At 44.1% G+C, this 27,229-nt stretch overlaps 1 protein-coding gene across 1 annotated transcript in view; it reads right to left on the bottom strand.

Annotated features, from left to right (window-relative positions):
• Positions 1-10,703: 10,703 nt before the first annotated feature.
• The window catches only part of STK38L (serine/threonine kinase 38 like), a 60,049-nt gene continuing 43,523 nt past the window's right edge, over positions 10,704-27,229 (bottom strand). The window contains exons 4-14 of the mRNA XM_007529915.3: positions 23,349-23,471; positions 23,040-23,123; positions 21,286-21,409; positions 17,662-17,816; positions 17,245-17,347; positions 17,018-17,079; positions 15,086-15,203; positions 14,319-14,442; positions 12,969-13,064; positions 11,671-11,762; positions 10,704-11,553 (exon numbers count right to left, since the gene is read on the bottom strand). Of these exons, the coding sequence (XP_007529977.2) occupies positions 11,426-11,553; positions 11,671-11,762; positions 12,969-13,064; positions 14,319-14,442; positions 15,086-15,203; positions 17,018-17,079; positions 17,245-17,347; positions 17,662-17,816; positions 21,286-21,409; positions 23,040-23,123; positions 23,349-23,471 (1,209 nt within the window). The 3' untranslated portion in view covers positions 10,704-11,425. The remainder of the gene's footprint in view (positions 11,554-11,670; positions 11,763-12,968; positions 13,065-14,318; positions 14,443-15,085; positions 15,204-17,017; positions 17,080-17,244; positions 17,348-17,661; positions 17,817-21,285; positions 21,410-23,039; positions 23,124-23,348; positions 23,472-27,229) is intronic.

The following is a 27,229-nucleotide window of genomic DNA, read 5'->3' as shown; positions in this document are numbered from 1 at the left end:
GTGGTCAGTTCTCTGCCCCCTGGTGTCAGCACAGGGCATCCCTGCTTCTGTTCCAGCCTCTAAGGGACAGTAACAATGGAGACTCACAGTTGTAATTGGTGAGCCTTAGGGGATCCTCTCCTTCCTTCAGCAGTCTTTTTGTTGATAAAACTCAGACCAGAGGTAGATCCTCAAATGGCAAACTGCCAGGCTGTTACCAGCCACTCTTGAGTAGATTTGGGCCCCTTAGCTCCTCTCTGTCCAGAAGCCACACATGTTTGCACTCACCGGAGACTTGGTGGCTGCCCAAAGTATTTCTCAGCTTGTTTTGGTGCATTCTCAGGTGATCCTCATTGTTATTCTTAGTTGACTCAGAGAGCAAAATGTACCTGCTGCCACTCTGTAGCCCTACTCCTGTTTTTAATTCTTTAAGGACTCTGCTTCCTGTTTTTCATAAAGACCAAAACCTAGTCAAGTTCCTACCACCCACCCAACTCCCACCCATCACCATCACGGGGCTTCTTCTACACTCTTGCCAACCCTTGGGTTTCTGGGGTCATTACTGTTCTCACTGATGGGAACAGTCTCACTGACATTTTGATGGCATTTTTCCCCCCAATGTTGAATATATATTGTACCTGTTGGGTATTTTTAGGTCTTCTTTGGGGAAAATGTCCATTCAGGTTCTTTGTGAAATGGACTCATTTTGGGTTTGTTTCCTATTGAGTCGTACCAGTCTTTGTATACTGTCAATCTTGATCCCTTTACCTGATATGTCATTTGGTATTTTCTCACATTCTGCAAGTTGGCTTTCCTTCTTAGAGGCAGTTTCCTTTGTACTGGACACACCGTTCAGCTTTGATGAAGGGCCACTTGTTTGTTTTGCTTTTCCTGCTTTTGCTTTTCCTGCTTTTGCTTTTGCTTGCCCTGTCTAAAAACATGATCACCAAGCTGTCCCAGAGTTTCTTGATCTCGGCACTTGCATTCCAGTGTGTGACCCATTCTGAGCTGCTTTCTGTAGATAGTATAAGATGGAGATTCTGTCTTATTCTTTTGCATGGGATATTCCCACATTTTTGAACATTATTTTGTAAAGCCATCCTTTCCCCATGATATATTCTTGGCTTCTTTGTCTAAAACTAGTGGACCGTATATGTGTGGGCTTATTTGGGAGAATTTTTGTAATATTCTGTTGGTCGTTATTCCTGTGTTTATGCCAGTACCACATTGGGTTTGGTTTTTGTCATCACCAGGGCTTTACCATTCTGAGCCAACTTCATCAAATAGAGACAGACATGTATGACCAAGCACAAGGAACTAGGTTCAAGCCCCCGTTCCCCACCTGCAGGGGATCACTTCATGAGTGGTGAAGCAGGTCTACAGGTGTGTATGTCTCTCTCTTCTCATTCTCTTTATTTTTTTTAAATATATTTTTATTTATGGGGCCTGAGAGGTGGCACACTGGATTAAGCGCATTTAGAACAAAGCACAAGGACCGGCACAAGGATCCTGGCTCGAGCCCTCAGCTACCCTGCAGGGGGGTTGCTTCACAAATGGTGAAACAGGTCTGCAGGTATTTATCTTTCTCTCCCCCTCTCTGTCTTCCCCTTCCCCTTTTCTCAATTTCTCTGTCCTATCTAACAACTGCAGCAGCAGCAACAACAACAGCAACAATGAGAAAAAATGGTTGCCAGGAGCAGTGGATTTGTAGTGCAAGCACTGAGCACCAGTGATAACCCTGGAGGCAAAAAAAAAAAAAGTATATTATTGGATAGAGACAGAGAAATTGAGGGGGGAGATAGAGAGATGAAGACAGAGAAACAACTGCAGCCCTGCTTCACTTCTCATGAAGCTTTTCAAGCACTAGGTGCTTGAATCTGGGTCCTTGAGCAATGTAATGTGTGCACTTAACCAGGTGCGCCACCACCAAGGCCCTCCCCATCCTCTAAATTTCTCTGTCCTATCTAATTAAAAAAAAAAATAGGAAAAAATGGCTGCCAGGAGGCATGGATTCATAGTGCCAGCACTGAGCGCCAGCAATAAACCTGAAGGCAATAGAGAGAGAGAGAGAGAGAGAGAGAGACCATAGCACAAAGCTTCCCATGTATGCTGGGGGGCTCAGACTTGGGTTATGCACATGGCAAAGTAGGGCCCCTCCCAGGTGAGCTATCTCACTGGTACCTCCCCCCCATTGTCTGAGTAACATAGCTCTGTAATAGCACATTGAAACCAACGCATGTAACATATAGAGCTTTGCTCTTTCTCAGTGTTGTTTTAAAATGGAGGAGTCTCTTGGATGTGAGGGTGATCTGGCTGCAACATCTGTCACCCCACTGATCACCAGGGTTGATACGGCTGATCTGGCTGGCTAGGCAGGTGTCCCTCCCTCCCTCACCGCTCCATGTGCGTCCCTCCCGGTCTTCAGGTTGATTGAGGGTATAGGAGTAGCTGCGCTCCCCTGCTAGAACTTCCAGACAAGTTCTCATAAAGTGAAGGAGTCTCTTGGTGCCACATAAATTTCTGTTTCTAAGGGAATAGCTACTTCTGTTAGAAATGAGAATGTCTATTTATAATTGAGTGCATTTCTATTTCCATGAAAAACTACTATCACATTTTTGATAGGGATTGCTTTAAATCTGCACATGGCTTTCAGTTAGTGTGGATGGTCTTTTTTATTTATTTATTTTTTGCTGTGTTTATTTTTCCCAACTCCAGTATTACTTGATGACAAATATTAATTTACAGGATTGTTGTTGTCACAATGAACATTTCTACACTTCCCCAAGATAGTGTGGGCATTTTCACAATATTCTTCTGCTATATGAGCACAGGGTTGCTGCCCATTTATATGTGTCTTCGATTTCTTCTACTAGTGTCATAGTTCTCAGTGTCCAGGTTTTTACCTTCTTGGTTAATTTACTCCCAAATAAATGATTATTTTTATTTATTTATTTATTTTTGCCTCCAGGATTATTGCTGGGGCTCGACACCTGCACTCTGAATCCACTACTCCTGGAGGCTCTTTTTTCCCTTTTGTTGTCCATGTTGTTGTTGTTATTATTGTTGTTGTTGTTGTTGTTGTCATTGTTGTTGGATAGGACAGAGAGAAATGGAGAGAGGAGGGGAAGACAGAGAAGGAGAAAGATAAACGCCTGCAGACCTGCTTCCCCGCCCATGAAGTGACCCCCCTGCTGTTGGGGAGCAGGATGCTCAAACCTGGATTCTTACTCTGGTTAGAGCACTTTGTGCCATGTGCGCTTAACCCGTTGCACTACTGTTCGTCCCCCATATGATTATTTTTATGATGCTATTGGATTGTCAGAAAAGTCACGACACATTTAATGAGAGGGATAGGAGGAGAGAGAGGAAAAACCAGACATCACTCTGGTACATGTGCTGCCAGGGATTGAACTCAGGACCTCATGCTTGAGAGTCCCATGCTTTATCCTCTGCACCACCTCCCAGACCACAATGAGTACAATTTCTTTCTTTTTTTCCCCTTTCTTTCTAAAGGAGGAAAGACACCTGCAGACCTGCTTCACTGCTTGCAAAGCTACCCCTCTGCAGGTGGGGAGCTGAGGGCTCAAACCAGGATCCTTATACCATTGCGCTTTGCACCAGGTGTGCTTAACCTGCTGCACTATCGCCCAGCGCCCCCTTGTTGTTTTTTATTGTTGTTGTGGTTAGTTTTGTTATCGATGTCATTGTTGTTGGATAGGACAGAGAATTGGAGAGAGGAGGGGAAGACAGGTGAAGAGAAAGATAGACACCTGCAGACCTGCTTCACTGCTTGTGAAGCGACCCCCTTGCAGGTGGGGAACCGGGGGCTCGAACTGGCATCCTAATGCCACTCTTTGTGTTTCTCGCCATGTGCGCTTAACCTGCTGTGCTACTACCCGACCCCGAGTACTATTTATCTCCTTGTGATAGGCATCTGTTCACCGCCAATCCAAGTCTTTCTCCCCAGTGGTGCACCAGGTCCCCAAGCCCTCAGCCCATCCAGCCTCCTCCCTTCAGAGTCTTTAGCTCTGCTGAATACACAACTAATCTTAAGTGTCACCCTGTGAGAGGTTAGATCCTATTAACATTTTGTGAAATGCTTTCCCTGCATCTGTTGAGGTGTGACGTGTGGCTCAGTCCTGCGTGCTAAGGTAATGATACAACATGATGGACTTTGCATCCCTGAAATAATCCTGATTTGATCCTGGTGTTTAATCTGTGTGTGTATACACACACTGTTGTGTTCAGTGTGCTAACATTTTGTTGAAACCAGGCTTTCCTTACTAATTAGTCTTCCTGGCCAGATCCATCTCTTGTTGAATGGTTTTAAAGTTCCCTGCTGTTGGTAAGTTGTTATTTCTCTGTCCAGGTCTGTTCATGTTTAGGGTCTTAAAACAAAAAGTCTTTTCTAGAATCACTGTGCTGATTCTCCAGCCCTGAGCAATGTTTTTAAAGTTCCTTCTCTTGGATTTTTGAAGTTTTCATTCCTAATTTGAATATATGCTAATATGCCTGATTTATTTATTATTTTAAAGGAATATTCTTGTTTAGCCATCAGATAACTTGTGGAGACCCAATTCCACAAGAGGCAAAATAAAGTCCTCTGACCTTTTTCCGAGAAGCCAGTGGTGTGACACAGGATCCCTCACTGGCCGGTGCCAGATCTGTTCCAGTGTTCCCTATATAGCTGCTACATGAAAATTGAGTTCCATGGTATGTTAATAGAAACAGCATCACAAAAGAAGCTGTCAGGACAAATGTGCTTAGGAGATGAGGGCTGAGCAGTGGAGCATTTCTTCTGGGAGCTGTGTTAGCTTGTCACCAGGAGTCCACAGTTAGTGCCTTCTCCACATGGTGTGTGTAAAGAAGCCGCTCTTCCTGACCTGGTTCCCAAGTACAGTGGAGGCCAGTAAGACAAATAGGTCACATCACGTCTAATAGGTTGCCTGAGTTGATTGTAAGTGGTTACCTAGAATTCTGGTGGGGGGGGGGGGTCGGGCGGTTGCGCAGTGGGTTAAGCGCAGGTGGTGCAGAGCACAAGAACCAGCACAAGGATTCTGGTTTGGACCCCCTCTCCACTCCCCACCTGCAGGGCAGTCGCTTCACAAGTGGTGAAGCAGGTCTGCAGGTGTCTTTCTTTCCCCGTGTTCCCCTCCTCTCTCCATATCCTCTGTCCTAGCCAACGACGACATCAATAACAATAACAATAAAACAAAGGCAACAAAAGGGAAAATAAATAAAATAACAGAAATTTAAAAAAAGATTAAAACATTCTGTGGTGGGAAAGATTCTGAAACCCAGTTGAATTCAAAGTCTGGTATTTTTCTTTTCTTTTCTTTTTCCTCCTCAGAGCTCTGGTGGTGCTGGGCATTGAACCTAGGACCTCAGAGCCTTAGGCAGGAGCATCATTTGCAGAGCCGTTATTCTTTACCCCCACCCCTCAGCCCCTGGGCTGGTGCTCCTGTAGCCATGCCTTGCAGGTGTACACAGAGAACAGGAGCCCCAGTAGGGTGGCTGGGCCCAGCTGCAGCTCACTTCGGGACCCACAGAGAGAGGGCTTTGTCTGTGTCAGCTGGCTTTTCCTACTTGCTATGCAGAACTGAATCAGAATTTGTAAAGAATTTTCTCTCTCCATATTTCAAGGTTCCTAAGGTCCTTAAAATACATTTCATCTTTTTTTTTTTGTCACTCGTTTTTCTTGTGTTTTAATGTACAATTAGGATGGATGCCTTAGTGACCGAGACGGTGACAGACACCCGAAGTACAGTGAACAGAAGCAAATCTTGAGGGTGCCGGGTGGCTGGCCTGGTGGAGCAAATACCCTACTGTATTTGTAGGCTGGGGGAGTTGTGGGGAGTTCTGCCCTCACCGAGCCAGGAACTAGAACTAAATACATCATCTGCCCACCAGCAGAGACAGAGCAGAGGACTCTGAGCTGGGGACATAGTTACCAGAGTGACCCAGTGACTGGAAAATGCCAGAGGCGGCCCAAGTTCAAACCAAACCAACAACTGGATCCTTCTCACATCCCTACCTAAAACACAAATCAAACTGGTGTGGAGGCTCAAGTCTACCACTGTGGAAACTCAGTGTCCCTTTGGCTGGTGGCTCTTCTATCTTCTGATAGGCTGCAGAGTTGACTGTTTTTCTACATGATACACCCCAAGACCGCTTTCCAAGTGTAAACATGTGAGCCAAGTCTGAATAACTTGTGTGTTCCAGCCTGTTGACCAACAGAAGGCCCACATGACACAAGATAATACAGTGGCCACTCAGAGAAGAAACAGGGAATGAACTGAAGGCTTCCCTGGTATGTGATTCCACTCCAAGTGGCCTCCTTAGGCTGGTTTTCATTCTTTGAGAAACACAGACATGTAGCTCTGCTGTGTCACCAATGAGGCTCCTTGTGATGCTCCATGTGGTACCAGGACTTGTACATGGTTAAGTATGTGCTTTACCAAGTGAGATGTTCCCTGGGGTCTAATATATTAGAGACTCCTCCCAACCCCCAACAGAGCTCTGTTGAACTTTGCCTTCTGGTGGCATTAGGGATTAAACCTGAGGAGACTTTTAGATACTTAATATATATTTTATTTTCCTTATTAATACAGTAGTTGGTACATGTGTAAGATTTCTCAATTTTCCATATGATCCTCAAATCCCTTTTAAATATATATATATATATATATATATATATATATATATATATATATGTAATTTGCTGCCAGGATTATTGCTGTGGCTTGGTGCCAGCACTATGAATCCACCACTCCCAGTGGCCATTTTGTCTTTTTTTTTTCTCTAATTTTTATTAGATAGGATAGAGAGAAACTAAAAGACGGGAATATATAGGAGAGACACACCTGCACCTGTTTTTCTGCTAATGAAGTGGGCCCCCTGCAGGTGGGGAGCCGGGACCTGAACCCAGGTCCTTGCACTTGGTAATACGTGTGCTTAACCATGTGTTCCACTGCCCGGCCCCCTGTATATTATAATTAAATGTTTGTAGAAAGCAAGCCAGAGTATCACAGAGTACCTCTCTTTCTCAAATAAGTTTAGAAAGCAGTATTACAAGTGGGACGGGTTGCTCCTCTTCAGGTTTATATATCTATTTATTCCCTTTTGTTGCCCTTGTTGTTTAACATTGTTGTGGTTATTGATGTCATTGTTGTTGGATAGGACAGAGAAATGGAGAGAGGAGGGGAAGACAGAGGGGGAGAAACCTGCAGACCTGCTTCACCACCTGTAAAGTGACCCCCTGCAGGTGGGGAGCCGGGGGCTCGAGCCAGGATCCTTACACCGGTCCTTGCACTTCATGCCGCCTGACTGCCAGTTAGTTTTTTACTAGAGCGACATCTGGAAGGTTCCTTGCACCAAAGTCCTTATCCTGTGTGGGAACAATCTCCCTGGACTTTTTAAAGAGCCTTTCTCAGGAAACACCCCACCCTGATCCTGGGCCCCAGGGGACTTGGAAACTGAAGACAAAGCTCTAACCTGCATGAAAGGGTGACACCTTGTGGCCACAGTGCAGTCCTGCCACTGTCAGCCCTGTGGTGGGGGGAGCATGTCTAGTCCCAGAGCCCATGGCTAAGCTGCCAGCTCTCCAAGGCAGGAACCGGTCCAGTGACTAGACAGCTGATGTTCTGCTTCAGCAATAGCCATTCTGTGTCCCAGAGCAGCAGTCAGACAGAAATAGAATTTGTGGAAAGATATTCAACGTTTGCTGTTGGGTGGTTGGAAAAGTCGTGATGCACTGTTGCTTTGGAAAACATAGAAAAATCTGTCACTATTCCAGCAATCCAGTTGGACAGTCCACAGGAGCCATGTGCCCGAGGCCCCAGGTTCAACCCCCAGCACCACCTCACGCCAGACCTGGGAGGCACAGGCTGGTGGTGGGAGGTGATGGGGACTCAGTGGCAGGGCAGGACAGCACCCTGGTTAGTTATTCTGGAAGAACCTCTCCAGCACCGCTAATGGAATATTTAGGTGTACAAGTCAATCCAGCCACCCAAATGGCCTTCAGTTTTCAATTAAAAAAAAAAAAACTAATAGGAATCTGTGAAACGCAGTTTTTATTCTTACCTTTGGTGAAAAAGCCTTTATGTCACCAGAACATTTTCTGGACACTCAAACCACCTAACACACTCAATAGTCTGATGAAGCATTTATATTGCTTCTTAAAAAGCTTAGGCTGCTTTATTTTTATTTTACTATATTCCTTTTTAAAGAGCAGTATTCCTCCACACACACATAAAAATCTGAAAGTTTTAAAATAATTATATTTACTGGATAGAGAGAAATTGAGAGGGAAGATGAAGAGAGACACCTACAGCACTGTTTCACCACTTGTGAAACTGCACCCATACAGGTGGGGTCTGGGGGCTTGAACCTGGGTCCTTGTGCACTGCAATGTGTGCACTCAATTGAGTGCACCACCACCTCTTTTTTTTTTTTTTCCCACAAGAGCACTGCTCAGCTCTGACTTGTGGTGGGAGGACTGAACCTGAACTCTGGAGCCTCAGGCTCCATGAGTCTCTCTGCATAGCCATCATGCTATCAACCCTCCACCTAAAATATGTCTAGTAGCCCCAAATGTCTTATGTTAGCTGAGTGTTACATTAAAACTTTTCAGGTGTAAGTGCACTCCTAAATAGAGAATATGATTCAGATAAAGACAAGAGGAAATAATTGTGGTCAGAGCAAAATAAGCATTTCTGAATGTTCAGAATCAGCAGTTTGGAGAGAAGTGTTTCATAGCAGGGACCTCTCTCCTGGTTAGTGTCCCAGTCCATTTATTTGCTCAAAGGGTGGAGAGCTGTCCCCTCATGGCAGAGACTGACCTACTGTCTGAAGGTTTTCAACAATGAACACCCAAACAGAATTTAAAAGATCTTAACTTACACAAAGCTGTAATTACTTAAAAACAAAACAGAAAAGGCATGCTACTAGAGAGATGAATGAACCCTTACTGGAACCTTCGCCACCAGTGGAAGTTTTGCACATTTCACACTTGTTCTTTTCCATTGAATTGATAGCTTCTTAAATCTACTACATATTCTATTCAGAAAAAATGTTTATAAGAAATTCCTTAATTTCAGACAACTGTGCCCTAAGTTTAAAGGTTTAAAGCTTAGTTGATAAGAAAAGTGCAAAAGAAAAATAACATAACTTGCTTCAGTACAGTTTTTTTAATAAAGACATCAGTCTACATTAGCCAGGAAATCAATAGATCTGAATTACATAATCTTTCTATATATGTAGAAAAAAGCAAACACACGTTTTATAATAAAACTCTTTAATTCAAAATAGAATTTAATTTAAATAAAATATTGTTCGGGATTAATTAGACAAGGTTTTGTCCTTTACAATGAAAGGCTTCACCTGAAATATGGGGTTATTTATCTGAGAAAGTCAATCCCAAAGGTACTTGCAAACTGTAGAGCTAATCTGCCTCTTGAATCAAATTCGCAGCTTCCAAAGGGCAAAGAAAGTCTTCCATTGCTTTTAAACAGGCACTGAATAACATGCTTTTGGTGAGAATAAGCCCCAAAGCTTGTGAACCACTTGATTAGCTCCAAGGAAGAAAATGAAACTAAACAAAGTTCCCAGAACCTCCCCAAGTCAGACCTATTTTCTCAGTTCTTCTTGTTAATCAGATGCTCAAATTCAATTAAAATAAATAGACCGGTAATTTAGTTCCTTTATCAGTCATGCTCTCAACATGAATCAGTGTTGTTCTATATTAGGTAGTAAACTTGAGAAGTTGAAACTTCCTCCCATCCTCCCATTCACTAGTACAACAGAGCAGTCTCAGTGAGGCGTCAGGCTGGCTGAGGACCAGCCCACCCCACCCTAAAACCAAGTACACATTAAAACAAATAATTTTTTTTTTTCAGTTAGAGGCAGTTATCAGAAAAATCAGTTAGTGTTAGATGACCTTACTAGTTTAACAGCTCTCTCGTAGCTACTCAGCCACATGATCCAGATGAGAATGATGAAGAGAAACAAACACCAGATGAACTCATGACAAAAATCAAACACTCAGTTAAAGGAGAGAACCTGTGGGGACCTGCCCAGGGTGGCAGGTCACCCACCCTGCCCTGAAGCCTCCCTTCAGAGTCTGGCTATATCTCTGTCATGTCTGCTGCATCTGAAACCCAACAACTGGCAAAAGCAGTGAGCTCTCTGATGAAGTCACTGTCCAGCTAGGGCCAAGAAACTGAAACTTGAGAGAGTCGTGTTAGAACAAGATGACAATAGCCCCTGGCCTCCCTCATCACCTCCCTGCCTGCACGTTGGTGATTCCATTTCCACGAGCCACAGCGATGGAACAAAATAGCAACAAGATGAATGGCTCTGGCTCAAAACCTAGTGCCACCTGAACTCTCCGGGAAAGGAAACCTCTGCTTGGTCATGAACTCTGTTTGGTCGGGATCTTTGGTACATTTGGAGCAGAAGAACAGAATGGCATGATAAGATTTATCTGATAAAACAAGGACTGTCAAAGGCAATGGAGGTTAGCCAGCCATGTTAAGTCACAACTTCCTAGAAGACCAAAGAGGCTCTTTATTCTCTCCAAGCCTATTTACATAATCAGAAGTCTGACACTTAAAAAAATAGTTTAATAAAAATACACTCATTCTACAAGCAGCCTTAACGGTCATTTCTTAATTTCCAATCACCACAATCAAGTTAAAATAATGCCATAATCTCTTGTTAAAAAAAAAAAAGGCCCTCTCAAGATGAAAGCAACTTTACATCTTACATCATATAGCCTGCCTCTCTGAGTGACAGACTACGTACAGAAAGAGGGCATTTCAGAACGCAAAGGAGGGGTTAGTGGAATGCTAGAGTGACAGCTACTGGAGGTAAGAGACTTGTCACTCCCTACTGTGAAGTGACAAGTGACGGGGAGCTCTACGCTTCCACAGCCAGTGCAGTGCCCTTCCCAAGTTCCCCAAGACCACTGCAGAGTTGTCGCCAGATGTGTTCCGCGCAGGTCCAAGCCTATGGGGCAGCTGCGGGCGGTGGCTTTGGCTGGCTGGACCCGTAAGGTGTGCGGTTGGTTGAACAGACTGATGGACAGCAGGGCTGAGGCGATCTGTGCTCTCTCTGCATCCTTCTGTGACAGGCGACAGCACAAAGCCACGGACCACATTGCCACTCAGACCTAAGACTTGTGTAGGCAGTACAGGTCCAGAGGGATACTTTCCTCTCTCTCATCCCAGTACCTTCATAATAATAAAGTCAAAAATAGTAAAAAAAAAAAAAAAAAAAAAAAACACAGCCAGCTGGCACTGCCAGCCAAGTCAAGTAGTCTCGGAAACCCAAGTCCTTCAGGATTTCTTTCTCTGTCGAAAGCACCACCGTCCCTCCCTCCCGGTAGTATCTGCTGGACAGGTGATGCAGCTACCTGAGCTCCTGTGGGCGCCTCTGCGCTCTCCTTTCACAACTTCCCCGCTTTAATGTAGGTGGGAATGGAGCCACGTTGAGTCAGCCCCTCAAAGCGTTTATACGTGTAGTTGAGGAAAACCCAGTCTTTGGACTTGTAGTCTGGTTCCGAGGCATTTGGCACTAAAGGGAGAGGGGAGCCAGGAGCAAAGGGAGGTGTAGTCAGTGAGCCCTGCCTCCCTCTACGGGAAGCTGCATCTGCCCTACCTCCATCCCCTCCCACAACTGCATCTGCCCTACCTGGTTGTAATATGTCAGACTCGGGAAAGTCATCGAAATTGGACGTATCGTCGATGCTTTTGATTTCGATGGGGATCGCCGCTGGCCTTTCCCTGGAAGACACACGGACAGTCAGGTCTCCTCCAGGCTTCACTGCCCAGCCAGCCTGTGACCTGCCTGCAGACCCTCCATGCTCTGCAGCAGCTAGCAGACACTTGCTGTAGGTCGGAAACCAGCTGAGTGCTTTCTACAGGTGACTATGCTTTTTGCTTTTTATTAAGATACTATCGTCTACTTGCAAGTCTCATTTCTTTACACCAAACATTATTTCCCCTTTTGTTGCCCTTGTTTTTATTATTGTTGTTTTATTGATGTTGTCATTGTTGGACAGGACAGAGAAATGGAGAGAGGAGGGGAAGACAGAGAAGGGGAGAGAAAGATAGTCACCTGCAGACCTGCTTCACCACTTATGGAGCGACGCCCCTGCAGGTGGGAAGCTGGGGGCTCAAACCGGGATCCTTAAGACGGTCCTTGCACTTCACACCATGTGTGCTTAACCCACTGCGCTACCCCGACTCCCACCAAACTTTTTTTTTTTTTGCCTCCAGGGTTATTGTTGGGTCTTGGTGCCTGCACCACAAATCCACTGCTCCTAGAGGCTATTTTTCCCCTTTATTGCCCTTGTTTATCATTGTTATTGTTATTGTCATTGCTGCAAACTACATTTTATGTATGTGTGTCCAGAATCATCAATGGGGCTCACTGCCGGCACTAGATGGCCATTGTTTCCATTTTATTGGAGACAGAGAAATTGAGAGAGATGGGGGAGAGACAGACACCTGTAGACCTGCTTCGCTGCTCATTAAGCATCTCCCGCTGCAGGTGGGAATCGGGGGCTCAAACCAGATGCCTAGCGCCCACCTGCAAAGGTGTGGCGGGTGTGTCACCACACTGCTGTGTGCAGAGAAGACTACACTGCAGAAAGGCCACTCTCAGGAGCTCCTGGGTCACTTGATTTTAGGAAAGGGGCTGCATCTGCATATAAATTAACAGAAGATTGGGTGGGGGGAAGACTGGAGAGAGGACAAAACCTTGAGGTTACAGTGTGAAGTGTAAATCTGTCTTTTCTATGTTAATGGCCAAATCATCTTTCTTGTTCTCTCAGATTGGGCATTAGCTAAAAGGAGTCCCCTAACCACAGCCCTCACAGCCTCCTTTCTAGCCTCCAGAAACACTGGTCAGTAGCACCAGAGGGGAACCACACCCTCGGTGGCCATTCCTCTCAGCAGACCTGGCCTGTTCAAAGCCAGTGAACATACCTGATATGTCCCCAGTCCACACCTTCAAAAAAGGAGTGCCCCTTGATTTCTTCTACTCCACTATTCCCAATTCTGTTTTCAGAGTCAATACAAAATCTAGATAATGGAAACAAATTATCATATGCAAATTACATCTCAACTACAATGGGCACTGTTTCAAAGGTGTCTTTTTCTTTTGTTTACTCAAGTTGCCTATGAGAGAAAATAACATTAAACTTCAGAGATGACAATTGAACAGATCAGTCATTTCCTTATGGCCTCATCATTTTTTAAATAGTGTTGACACAGTTACTATTTTAGAATTTTCTTTTGACTTAATAGCCTGAATGTTCTATAGCTATCTTTTTCTATAAACTTCATTTCTCTAATTTTTTCCACATGTAAAAATTACTGTTTATTTAGCCAGTTCATTACAGTGCAACATTAGGCTATTTTTCAATGTTTCATTAGTAAGCATATCGTGGTAAAACACTTTGTACCCAATTCTTTACACATATCTGTGTAAGCAAAACAGCCCGAGTGAACTGCTAGATCAAAGGTCACAAAGATGTCCAGTTATTAGCTGTTCTGACTGTCCATTTGTATTCCTTCAAGCCAATCACAGCAGAACCAAAATTATCTGAGCAGAAGGAGAGGATGGGATCCTTTGCTTAGAAGAGATCTTAAGTACCAACTACTGCAATATGAATCACTACAATTGATTTTCTCTTTTTTCTTTTTCATGGGTGGGGGGGGGGGGCTCATGGCATTCTAATAGGAGGGACCTTTGAAACAGTACCAGAACTTTCTCCTCTTTATAGCTTCCTCTTATTTATATATTTGTTTATTTATTTAAATTTATTTATGAGAAAGAACCAGACATCACTCTGGTACATGTGCTGCTGGGGATGGAACTCGGGACCTCATGTTTGAGAGTCCAATGCTTTATCCACTGCACCACCTCTCAGACCACTTATTTATATATTTATTTATTACTAGATGGAGACAGAAATTGAGAGGAGAGGAGACAGACACCTGCAGTCCTGCTTCCCCCCTGTAGGTGGGGACTAGGGGCTTGGACCCAGGTGCACCACTGCCTGGTCTGCCCTTCAAGAGTTTGCATTGCATAACAGATATAAAAAATACACATCTGTTAATCTCCTTTATACCAGTGGCTCCTCTTTCCTCCCCAAGACTGAAATGGGCAATTGAGTCTATGTGTCTGGAACATTTTTTTCTTACCACCTTCAGTATCATTTTACTGAGGTGATGTTGGTCTACAGAATTGCTGTCAAAGGGTCCATCTCCATGGGTGTCAGTATACCTCAGTTTGAGGACAGCAGCAGCTCCTCTAGGGGGTGAGTCACTGACCTGAGAATTAAGTCCTTGGCTTTCTCAGATATAGGCACCTCTGGAGGAAACACCAGAGTTTCTTTCCAGTTCATCACTTTTCGGTATGTTTCTTGAGGGGTTTCAGAGCAGAAAGGTGGGTATCCTGTGCACCAAGAAAACAAAGACTATAGCTTTTATGATCCTGTCTGCTTCACTAGCGGTACCACTGCCACAGGAATATAACAGCCCTGAGTGCTTTTATTAACAGTAAGAATGCCACCACTCACCAACGTGGAAGAAAACTACTACTCAAACATGGATGTGTGTTAGAAAATTTTCTTTTTTTTCCAGAGCACTGCTCAGCTCTGGCTTATGGTGGTGTGGGAGGCTGAACATGGGACTTCAGAGTCTCAGGCATGAGAGTCTCTCTGCATCACCATTGTGCTATCTACCCCCACCCCAGAAATTGGTTTTTCTTTTTAAAGTTTTATTGAAATAACAGATTTTTGTCCCCTTTTATTGCCCTTGTTTTATCATTGTCATTGTTATTGCTGTCGTTGTTGGATAGGACAGAGAAAAATGGAGAGGGGGAAAGACAGACACCTGCAGACCTGCTTCACCACCTGTGAAGTGAACCTCCTGCAGGTGGGGAGCTGGGGGCTCGAACCAGGATCCTACATGGGCTTAACATGCTGCGCCACCACCTGGCTCCCCAGAAACTGGTTTTTATGAGAGATTATGAAGTCCACTTGGTCAGTAGCACTCCTGGGGAAGTTACACATGAGGTACAGAATGCTGAAACATACCTATTAGCATTTCGTACATGATCACCCCCAAAGACCACCAGTCACACAGCTTGTTGTAGCCAGTCTGCATGAACACTTCCGGGGCGATGTAGTCTGGCGTCCCCACAGTGGAGTATGCCTGCAAAGGAGCAGCTTGTCAGTCACCTGTCCCTCGCTGGCCATGTGTGTCTACATGGGGAGCCTGTCACAGGCATCGAGTCGATGTACTACTGAGGACGTGATTTCTGGCTCCTAAGAAGCTCAGCTAAGTTATTTCTATGTTTGGCCCCAAAGCTACTTCTAAATGAAAGGGCTAAGCTCAGGTTTGGCTTCCCTGCTCTATACCACTGTGTCCTCTGGCCAGTTATCCTCTCTGAGCTGGGGCTCTTGGTTACAGAAAACTTGAGAAACAACCCCTCCTGAGACAAAAGTACTGTTATAATCTACAACCTGCTACACACAGGGCAGGTGACTTCCACCAGAACCTTAACTCCAGGCACTGCGTATTCACTATGAAGCAATGTTGTCTTCCTCTTCAATTCACGTGAAATCTTAATTTAAGGCGGTATTCTCAACTAAGAGCTAGGGGTCTTGTGAAAATGTGTGCCAGCAGACTTTGTCACGTCAGTGACCTGGCACTTAGTGGAAGGGGATTCCTGTTGTGAAGATATTTCTAGGCCCTTCACTGTCCCCATAGGTGGCAGGGTCACAAAGGCCATGTGACAACAAAACGACAAAAAAAAAAAAAAAAACAGTCCAAGCAGGTCCTAAGGTGTCTCTCTCCCTCCTCAGTTTCTTTCCTTTCCAATAAAGGGGGGGAAAATATGGCCACTTGAAGCAATGGATTTGTTCTGCAGGCATCAAGTCCTAGCAGTAACTGGCAGCAAAATAAAGTAGGAATGGTAAAATTTTCTCCTCAGTTGTAAAAAATTTGACCTAAAAGCACACAATTCAAATTACAAGTTCTTAACCTTAATAAGACATATCTATGTTTTAAGAACTTTAACTTTTAAAAAAGGAACTGCAATGTTTTATATTCACAGGAAGCTTGCAATTGCTTTGGGTAAAGAGAGGAGTCTAACAATGCAAAAAGCACTTTATTTGGGTTGAAAGTGTCAGACTATTACCTCTCAGTCTTCTGGCCTGCCTCAAAGAATAGTGGATTTGTTTCCCTCTTTCATCACCTGAGTTCAACTACCATTTACAGAGTATTTCTGTGTGGGTCTTGTACAAGAAATCGGGAAACCAAAGTCCAACAGCATGTTCCTATCCTCAACAATGTTCACAGAGCTGGTTAACCAGATAAAGGAAGAATGGAAAAGAAGCAAAGGAAAAACAAGGCTAAAAAGGCATCGTTCCCTCACTTTGCCATCTGTACCACCAGATTCAAGTCTGGTTCTTACCATACTTCGCTGCTGTGGTGTCTTTCTGTTTGAAAAAATCTGGAGTACAGTACCAGTGACAACAGGAAAAAAGTATAACTTGACATTAAAGGGGGTGTGTTTACCTGTAGTTTAGGTCTGTTTCCTAATTTATTTCTGTTACTGTACTAGTCTACAGGCCAAAATTTACTTTGCCTCTAAAAAAATTCTTACGAACATGCAACCACCTAACTCCTGCTGACTGGTTACTACATTAGGGTTTGTACCTCAGAGATAATGTTCAAATCGAGAATCACTAGCCACTCACTTATCAAACTCACCTCTACTTTTCATATAAAATGCTGATTACTAGTAAACATGTTAACTCTTATATACAGGACTCTGAAGTTAAATCAGAACTTGTAAAATGAGTGTTTCCCTTTACAGGCACAGAAATTTAACCAAGAGAAAACTGATCACAGAACAAGCCTGACCACTGCTACCCAGTAAGTATTAATTGTTCTCAAGATGTAAAATCCAAATGAGACTAGAGCCAGGAAAGAGTTCTTTCCTCAAAGCGTGGCTAACTTACCAGTTGCCTTCTGTTCTTCTTCCATGTTTCTGCTTTCCTCTTTGAGTTCATGTTCTGAAATGCTAATTTCAACAAGACAGAATTGTAACGAAGAGGGAAAAATCCTTGCCAAAGACTAGAATCCCATGAAGACATGTAAAGTACACTGGTTAGGAGGGAGAGCCTTCAGTTCTCAGCAATACTGAACTGTACCTGCTGTGACTCCCCCTCCCCAAAACAGCACTTACAGAAGTCACTTGGTGGATTGTGGGTAAGGTTCCTGTAGAATTCTGTCCTGTGAGCTTTCTTTAACCCCGTGCACAAACCAAAGTCAGACAGTTTTACGTGACCCTAAAAAAGAAAAGATCTCATAGAATCATGAAATACTAACTTGGAAAACAAAACCCTTATGGTAAACTCCCCTTTTAGGTGCAGCCATCATTTGTTTAAATTTAGGTTAGCATTCATATCAGTAAAATAGGAAAGTGCAACTTCTCATGATGGTTTTACAGAAAACTAAAGATAAATGGCAGCTGTACGTCCTGAGAGCATTTCATCCCCAGCCCCATCCTGTGATGTCACACAACTCAGCAATGAGTTGCAGCTGCCTGTCTGCAACCAGTGTCAGCTCTGTACGCTCTGATATCACCAGAGTCTTCACATGCCTTTGCGTCCAGTAAGAGGTTGTCTGGTTTGATGTCCCGATGGATGAAGCCGAGCTGGTGGATGGCATCAATAGCCAGGACAGTCTCTGAGATATAGAACTGGGTCTCCTCTTCTGTCAAGGTGTCTTTCTTCATCAGCAACGTCATCATGTCACCTAGGAGAGAGTGTCGAGTGTCAGGTAGGCCTCGGGGACCTTGTGCAGACCTGTGTGCCCAAGACTATGATGGGCTTCACAGTTGGTCCACCCAGTAGCTAACCCTCCAGTGATTTCCAAGTCCAAATGAAGGACCAGTCTAAAGATCTCAGGACACTTCTGGGTCTCTAGGTGTAAGTATGCAGAGTCAGGTCAGAGCAGAGCTGAGACAGCACACAAGGTTCTTCAAGCCTCTCCAAACTAGGACCTGATCCCAATAGGAGTCATTTGCACAGTCTTTCACTTTTCAAGGAACTTTTTCTTTAAAAGGGGATAAAGAAGGGCCAGGTGGCAGTGCACCTGGCAAAGCACACATTACAGTGCACAGCAGCCTGGGTTGAAGCCCCTGGACCCCCACCCGGTGTGTGCATGGGGGAGACGGGAACTCCATGAGCAGTGAAGCAGTGCTGCAGGAATCCTCCTTCTCTCTTCCCCTTCCCTCTCAATTTCTGTATCCAAAATATTTTTTAGAGTTTGAAAAAATATATATTGCTCCAGATTTTTAAAAAGGGTGTGGGGGTGTAGGGGGTAAAGAATAAATTTGGGGGGGGTGACCGGTTAAGTGCACATGTTACCAAGTGCAAGGATTCAGGCTTGACTTCCACTCCCTACTTGCAGTGGGGGGATCTGCTTCATGAGCGGTGAAGCAGGTCTGCAGGTCTATCTTTCTACTTAATTTTCCTGTCAAGAGAGAAAGGAAGAAAGTGGAAAAGGAAAAAAGTCCACTGGGATTCATAGTACTGGCACCAAACCCAAGTAATATCCCTGGAGGGGGAAAAAGAATAGATTTTAGGTGGTCCAAGAGATGGCACAGTGGCTATAGCACTGGGGTCTCAAGTAGGAGCTCTTGCATTCACTCCCCAACAGCACATGTTCCAGAGCACATGTTCATAATAAATTATATATATATATATATATATATATTAAAAGGGAATAAATTTGGGGGGGCCAGGTGGTGGCACATCTGGTTAAGCACACACGTTACAATGTATAAAGACCCGGGTTTGAGCCCCTGGTACCCACCTGTGGGGAAAAGCTTTGAGAGTGGTGATACAGGGCCACAGCTCTCTATCTCTCTTCTTTATCTCCCCTATAGTCTTGATTTCTAGCTGTCTCTAACAAATAAAGATTAAAAATTTTTTGCACTTAGAGAATTAATAACTGCAGCCAATTTTAAAATAAGTTCATATATATAACCTTCACTTGCTTTTTAACAGAGCACTGCTCAGCTGTGGCTTATGGAGATGTGGAGAATTGAACTTGGGACTTTACAGCCTCAGGCATGAGTCTCTTTGCATAACCATTATGCTTTTTTAAATTTTCTTTATTGGGGAATTAATATTTTACATTTGACAGTAAATACAATAGTTTCTACATGCATAACATTTCCCGGTTTTCCATATAAGAATACAACCCCCACTAGGTCCTCTGTCATCCTTCTTGGATTTGTATTCTCCCCATCCACCCACCTCAGAGTCTTTTACTTCAGTGCAATACTCCAATTCCAGTTCAGGTTCTACTTGTGTTTTCTCTTCTGATCTTGTTTTTCAACTTCTGCCTGACAGTGAGATCATCCCATATTCATCCTTCTGTTTCTGACTTAATTCACTTAACATGATTTCTTCAAGCTCCATCCAAGATGAGCTGAAAACGGTGAAGTCACCATGTTTTACAGCTGAGTAGTATTCCATTGTGTATATATACCACAACTTTCTCAGCCACTTACATATTGTTGGACACCTGGGTTGCTTCCAGGTTTTGGCTATTACAAATTGTGCTGCCAAGAACATATGTGTACACAGATCTTTTTGGATGGGTATGTTGGGTTCCTTAGGATATATCCCCAGGAGAGGAATTGCAGGATCATAGGGTAGGTCCATTTCTAGCCTTCTGAGAGTTCTCCAGACTGTTCTCCACAGAGGTTGGACCAATTGACATTCCCACCAGCAGTGCAGGTGGGTTCCTTTGACCCCACACCCTCTCCAGCATTTGCTGCTGTTACCTTTTCTGATGTATGACATTCTCACAGGAGTGAAGTGGTATCTCATTGTTGTCTTTATTTGCATTTCTCTGACAATCAGACTTGGAGCATTTTTTTCATGTGTTTCTCGGCCTTTTGGATCTCTTCTGTGGTGAATATTCTGTCCAAGTCCTCCCCCCATTTTTGGATGGGGTTATTTGTTTTCTTGTTGTTGAGATTGGCAAGCTCTTTAAATATTCTGGTTATTAGCCTCTTGTCTGATGTATGGCATGTAAAGATCTCCCATTCTGTGAGGGGTCTCTTAGTTTGGGTAGTAGTTTCTTTTGCTGTGCAGAAGCTTTTTAATTTGATGTAGTCCCATAGGTTTATGCTTGCTTAGTCTTCTTTGTAATTAGATTCGTTTCACTGAAGATGTCTTTAAAATTTATGCGGAAAAGAATTCTGCCAATATTTTCTGGTCTAACATCCAAGTCCTTGATCCACTTGGAATTTACTTTTGTATTTGGTGAAATATAGTGGTTCAGTTTCATTCTTCTGCATGTTTCAACCCATTTTTTCCAACACCATTTGTTGAGACTCTTCTTTCCCCCATTTAATAGTCTGGGCACCTTTGTCAAAGATTAGATGTCCATAGGTGTGGGGGCTTACTTCTGGGCTGTCAATTCTATTCCACTGGTCAGTGTGTGTATTCATGTTCCAGTACCAAGCAGTATTGATGACAACGGCCCTATACTATTATGCTTTCTACCCCTGCCCTCAACCTTTTATTAAAAAAAAAAAAAATGCATATCACACTGTACATAGAATTCCATAGGCTGCTTTGTATTTTCCCTACCAGAGTTATCACTGGGGCTCAGTGGGTACATGATGACTCTCCTGCACCTGGTGGCCATTTGTTTTTCCTTTGTACTTGACAGGACAGCAGTGGCAGAGTGGAGGTGGAGACCAAGGGCTCAAAGTAGAATCCCTAAGCATGATAATGTGTGCTTTACCTGGTATGCCACTGACTCGACCCTAGTAACACTTAAATCTAGACGTGTAATAGTCTCCCCTATGTACAGTGAGACCAGCATGGACATGGTCATTCCTTTTTATTTATTTTTTTAAATTGCTACCAGGGATATTGCTGGGGCTCAGTGCCTACATGACAAATCCACCACTCCCAGTGGCCATTTTTCCTTTTTTTTTTTTAATAGGACAGAGAAATTGAGAGGGGAAGGAAAGATGGAAACTCCTGCAGACCTGCTTCACTATGTGTGAAGCTTCCCCCTATAGATAGGGAGTGGGGACTTGAACCAGGACCATCACACATGGTAATACGCATGCTTAACTGGGCATGCCACCACCCTGTCTAAAGTCAGCAGTACAATGGGAGGAAATGTGGACAAGCCACGAGTATGTGAAGGGAGCCCTAGTCCTCGAGGTGGGGGCTGGGAGGGGTGCTCCTACCTCCGGGAAGGAACTCCATGATCAGATAGAGGTTCCTCTTATCTTGAAAACTGTAAAACATCTTCACCACCCACGCACCATCTGCTTCCACCAAAATATCTCTTTCTGCTCGGATATGGGCCACCTAGATGGACATGGTTTGAAGAAATAATCACAACGTGTGACACATTTTCCAAGCTCACTCTTATAATTATCTACCTGGTTCCTTAATAACAGCCAAGGAGGGAAGCTGGAAGTCTAGCAAAAGGTCTGCAGCATATTTATAAAGTCACTTTTTTTTTTGCCTCCAGTTGCTAGGGTTTGGTACTGGCACTATGAATCTACCACTTCTGGAGGCCTTTTTTTTTTTCTCTCATTTGGTAGGACAAAAATTGAGGCAGGGGGACAGAGAGAGAGAAAGAAGGAGAGACAGCTGCAGATCTGCTTCACCACTTGTGAAGCATCCCCTCTGCAGGTGGGGAGTGGGGACTTGAACCCGGGTCCTTGCATGTATCCTTCTGCATAGTACTATGTGCACTTAACCAGGTGTGCCACCATCCACCCCCTGAAGCCACATGTTCACTAAGCACGGAACGTCTCAGTAAACAGTTCACTTCAGCTGAGACCATCAGTCCTGACCAGCAGGGACCTGTAGGAGACTGAGGAAAGTCCCAGTCTATGAGTACGGATCAGTGAGTGTAAAGACCTGATCAGAACCGCCACCTAACTGAGGGTCCGAGTTTGTCAGGTGAGTTTCGGGCAGAGCTCTGACTCATGAGAGTTAGGAGAGATAAACTGCCCTGCAGACTGACAAGACAGTGCCAGGGTCCTCAGCAAAGACTATTTGAATCCCAAATAGTCAAAAGGCCAACAGGGGTGTGGTTCAGGTGATGAAGTGGTAGATATAGTGCTGGACTCTCAAGTGTGACGTCCTGAGTTCAATCCCCAGCAGCATATGTATCAGAGTGATGTCTGCCTATGTCCTTCATGAATAAATAAAATAAAATCTTAAAAAAGGCCACTGGGTCTTCAACTGATTAAGCAGAAATGTCTATAATAACTTCATAATAATTTATTATAATTAAAAGCTCTAATATCTATAAGCACATCAGTAAATTAGTGTGATTCTGGGGAGTTCTGCTACTTATGCTGCCCAGACCTATTACCTGGGGCTATGTATCTTCTGTTGTATGAAAAATGTATAGATCCAAGAGGTTTTGTTTTTTTTTTCAATTTCTGTCTCTATCCAATGAATCTGTGTGTGTGTGTGTGCTTTAACAAACTGTAAAGCCAGATTTCTGTGCCAGGATGCAACCTTGAAGTTAGTTCTCTCAGCAATGTGAAGATTAGGGTTTAGTCCCTCCTGACCTCCAGCCCTCAGTCTACTTATTTTGCAAATGAGAATGAGCAAACTACCAGAATATCATGAAAGCATAGGTCACATTCATAGATAAATTTATCTTTTAAATTCTGATCTGATAGTTGCTCCAGCACCTAGCAGGCCATGTCCCTTTGGTGACAGGTTAAAGAATCCTGCCTGGTGGCCCGAGAGGTAGCACAGTGGGTAAAGCTCTGGGCTCAGGCATGAGAACTCTGGCATCCCATGTGTCAGTGACGCTCTGTTTTTCTTTCTCTGCCTCTGTTCTCTTAATAAATATCCCTTCAAACATTGCCCGTCTGGAACTATGCTGTCCTAGGACTCCACAAGGCAGACACATCAAAAACAAAACAAAATAAATAAATCAATAAATGTCTTTTAAAAAGTGAACTCTTACCTGTTCTTTTTCAAGCATGTCAGCTTTCCTCAGGATCTTCATTGCATAGATATGGCCTGTGTCTTTTTTCTGAACCAGCCGCACCTAGAATGTGCAGAGAATATGCTACAGAATCATGTTCCACACTCACTGCTATTGATTTCTGCTACAGAAGCATGTTCCACACTCACTGCTATTGATTTATAACAGTAGCAAAAGGCAGATACAAGGAGTCTGTCTTGCTCACACCTTAACTCTCATGAAGCTCTCTGTTTTAAACTATCTCAAGATATCTATTTTCAACAGCAGTGACTTAACAAAGCAGCACACCTCCCCAAAGGCTCCTCTTCCTATAACTTTCAGAGATTCAAAGTCATCCAGGCCAAGTCTGGTTCTCTTGAGTCGTAAGAACTCTGTTTCCTTCCGAGCGTGTTGAGATCGACGCAGCTTTTTCTGTTAGCGCAAGAGAGAGAGAGAGAGAGAGAGAGAGAGTGCAATGTAAGAGTGATCTGAAAAGCACCTACATTATCAGAAGGTGAAAGAAGATGGACGTCCATTCTGTTACACGTCGCATACTGATGCTGCAACTTACCACATCAGTGACTGGCTGAGCATGGAAATGACAACACAGTCTATAGAGACCAGTCTGTTTTCTAAATGAAAGATGCATTCTGTGAGTCAGTGCCACATATGTGGTGCATGGGGTCAGACCCAGGGCCCCTGGGAAGTAAGGGGGATCTGTAATCTGCTTGCCCCGCCCCCCCCCCCCCCCCCGCTAAAAGGTGTTTAATGCTTGGTCAACAGCTGTTTCTTGGACTCCAAGAAACATGCCATCTTAGCTAGTTCACCATACTCTTCCATCTACAGGACAGCCTGAGTCAGAAGAATTAAACTTTAACAAGTGGCTACTGGCATGCTGATACTGATTTTAATGTCAGGTCGTCAACTCTGCCTTGACTCCGATTTCCAAAGTTCTTTCAAAACCACAAGCACGCAGTACCAGGGCAGTGCTGTTATGAAGACTTAAGGTAGAATCTATTCTGGGACAAATCTGAAAATATAAAATTGGTGGGAGGTGGAGGGAAAGACTTGCATGAAAAAAAATTAACTAAAATATGCAGTCAAGGAGCATTCTTCATTCTCAAAAACAAACAAAAACCCACCACCTGCCTGAAACAACAGAGGAGTCAAACCTGGCCCCCCTGTGCTCAGGCTCCACTTCCCCGCTAAGCAACAGTCCAGTTGGGGGCATAACTGACTTCTGGTAGAGGTAACAGAGAACAGGAAATAAAACTGGCGGGAAGTTTAAATTCCTCTCAGCCTCAGGGATGGGGGGTGTGCAAGTCCACAGGAGTTTGAGAGTTAATCAGCTCAAATATCCCCCCAGCTGTTTCCAGATGAGGATGAACCATCCCTGTGTGCCATCCTGGAAGGGGATTCAGACGCTTCTAACCAAGTTAATTGGAGAGAACACAATCAAGAGACAGATGTCTCCAATTCAAACATCCTTTGGGAGCAAAATGAACTTACAACTTTGGGGCTATCAGTGATAGACTATGAAGACTCTTTGTTCAAAATGCCTACTGAATAATTGAACAACCAGAATTGTAAGAAACACCCAGGTGAACACCCAGGTAGTTTTGAAAAGGTTTGATTCAACCTCTGAGACCATAACAGAAATGGCCACATGGTGGCACTAGAGCACCGCGTCTTTCATAATCACCAAGCCAAGTGGTTTTTGAAAAATGATCTGTGGATCAGGGGTTGGGCGCAAGGTTAGGGTAAAAAGAAAAATGACGTGGATAAATATATGAATTTTGAAAGGCATGCTGGATTTCTCACTTGTCTAATCTGAATGGAAGTGCCACCCTCAGCACAGTTTCATCAACTGCTCAAAATTGAGACACAGAGGCAAAAAAGATCATGAACAACCACTGGCCTGTGTGACCTGCACTGCATAAACAGTGTATGTGGTTCTGGGCACGGCTACTGCACTCAAGGGAGTCTCGCAAGTGTGTAAAACAGCATTTCACTAAACTGAAATCACCAATGACAATTCTAGAAACCTACTCTATGAGAGCCCTTAGGTCAGAGTGGGGAAGTAGGTGCTCTGGTGTCTCAAAATAAATCGTCAAAAAAAAAATAGCAGTGGGACTTGCATGTCAATATAATGAATGTGTTATGTATATTAACACCAATAAATAAAAATGAGGAAAGGTGTGTTGGTAGTCTCAGATTTTTCTCTGTAGGGCCAATGAGATAGCTCATCTGTACAGTGCAACTCAGGCTTGGGACTGGTTGCCCTACACTGGGGGAAACTTATGGCTGTGGTATTGTCCCCTCTCCATCTGAAAGTTAGCTCAGTGGTCAGCATGGCCCTAGCTCTATGCATATGTCATTTCATAGTAGTTATTTTTTTGATTGAGTCAGGTAACAAAGTAATATCTCTGGTGGATATCAAAAGACCTTTTTTTAGTTGATCTAACATTACAAATATAAAAACAGAGGTAGACTCCAAGGAAAGATGCGGAAAGCATGACACGCTCTAGCCGTGCGTGAGACTGCCCGATCACTGAAAGCTGCTAGTGGAGCCAGGTGGCATCTCCAAGCCCGAGACGGTGAAGTCTGGTCCTGGAGAGCCAGGCCTCCTCTCCTCAATGCCAGCTGCCAGTCACCACTCGCTCCCTGCACAGGCGCTCGGAGTCTAGCATGTGCCTCTTCTCTCTAAAATCATCTAATTTTATTTCTCTTCCTCTCTCTCTCTCTCTCTCTCTCTTTACACACACACACACACACAAATCTTTTTTTTTTTTTCTACCAGGATTATCACTAGGGCTTGGTACCAGCACAATGAATCCACTGCTCCCGGTGACCATTTTTTTCCCTTTTCTTTTTTTTCAATTTTTAAATTATCTTTATTTATTGGATAGAGACAGTCAGAAATTGAGAGGGAAAGGAGGGGGAGAGACAAGAAAGATACCTGCAGCACTGCTTCACCACTTGTGAAGCTTTCCCCCTGTAGATGGGGACTGGGGGCTCGAACCTAGGTCCTTGTACATTGTAATATATGCGCTCAACCAGGTGCACCACCACCCGGCCCTCTTTCTATTTTATTTGATATGACAGAGAAATTAAGAGGGGAGGAGGAGATAGAGAGGGAGACAGAGAAACACCTGCAGACCTGCTTCACTGCTTCTGAAGCTTCCCCCCTGCAGATGGGGACTGGGGGCTCAAACTTGGATCCTTGCTCATGGTGATGGGTACACCCAGCCCTCCATTTCCTGAACCCCTGAATTTAAGGGGGGAAGATGTATTTTCAGGGCTACCATACTCCCCCATGTATACAGACACATGCTCTCTCCTTCCGTTGACTGGTGGAGGGAGCAGTGTTGTAGTCATCTCTCCTTCTCTCCCTGCCTATCTGTCTGTCACTATCAGAAAGAAAGAAAAGCCTTAGGTTCTGAGGTCCCAGATTCAATCCCCAGCACTAACACAAACCAGGGAAAAAAAAAAAAAGGCCGCCAAGAGTGGTAAAGTCATCTCAGAGGCATCAATGATAACCCTGGTGTCAAAGAAGAAAGAAAAAAGAAGGAAAAGAGAGAGAGAGAGAGAGAAAAGAGAACAAAAAGGGGGGGCTGGGGAGATAGCATAATGGTTATACAAAGTTCTTTTTTTTAATCTCCAGAGTTATTACTGGGGCTCAGTGCCTATACTACAAATCCACTGCTCCTGGAAGCTCCATCACCCTCTCCCCCCATTGCCCTTGTTTATCCTTGTTGTTGTTGTATAGGACAGAGAGAAATCGAGAGATGAGAAGGCAGAGAGGGAGAGAAAGATAGACACCTGCAGACCTGCTTCACCACCTGTGAAGTGACCCCCCAGCAAGTGGGGAGCCGGGGGACTTGAACTGGGATCTTTATGCAGGTCCTTGCGATTTGCGCCATGTGTGCTTAACCCACTGCACTACTGCCCAGCCCCCTGCAAAGGACTTTTTTTTTGCCTCCAGGGTTATTGCTGGGGCTCAGTGCCTGCACCATGAATCCACTGCTCCTGGAAACCATTTATTCCCCCTTTTGTTGCCCTTGTTGTGGTTATTATTGTTATTGTTGATGTCATTTGTTGCTAGATAGGACAGAGAGAAATGTAGAGAGGAGGGGAAGACAGAAAGGGGAGAGAAAGACAGACACCAGAAGACCTGCTTCACTGCCTGT

Source organism: Erinaceus europaeus, chromosome 7 (genome assembly GCF_950295315.1).
Source record: "Erinaceus europaeus chromosome 7, mEriEur2.1, whole genome shotgun sequence".
NCBI classification, from domain to species: domain Eukaryota; kingdom Metazoa; phylum Chordata; class Mammalia; order Eulipotyphla; family Erinaceidae; genus Erinaceus; species Erinaceus europaeus.
The sequence above is the reverse complement of the archived record's forward strand: the minus strand, read 5'-3'. Positions and strand labels throughout refer to the sequence as shown.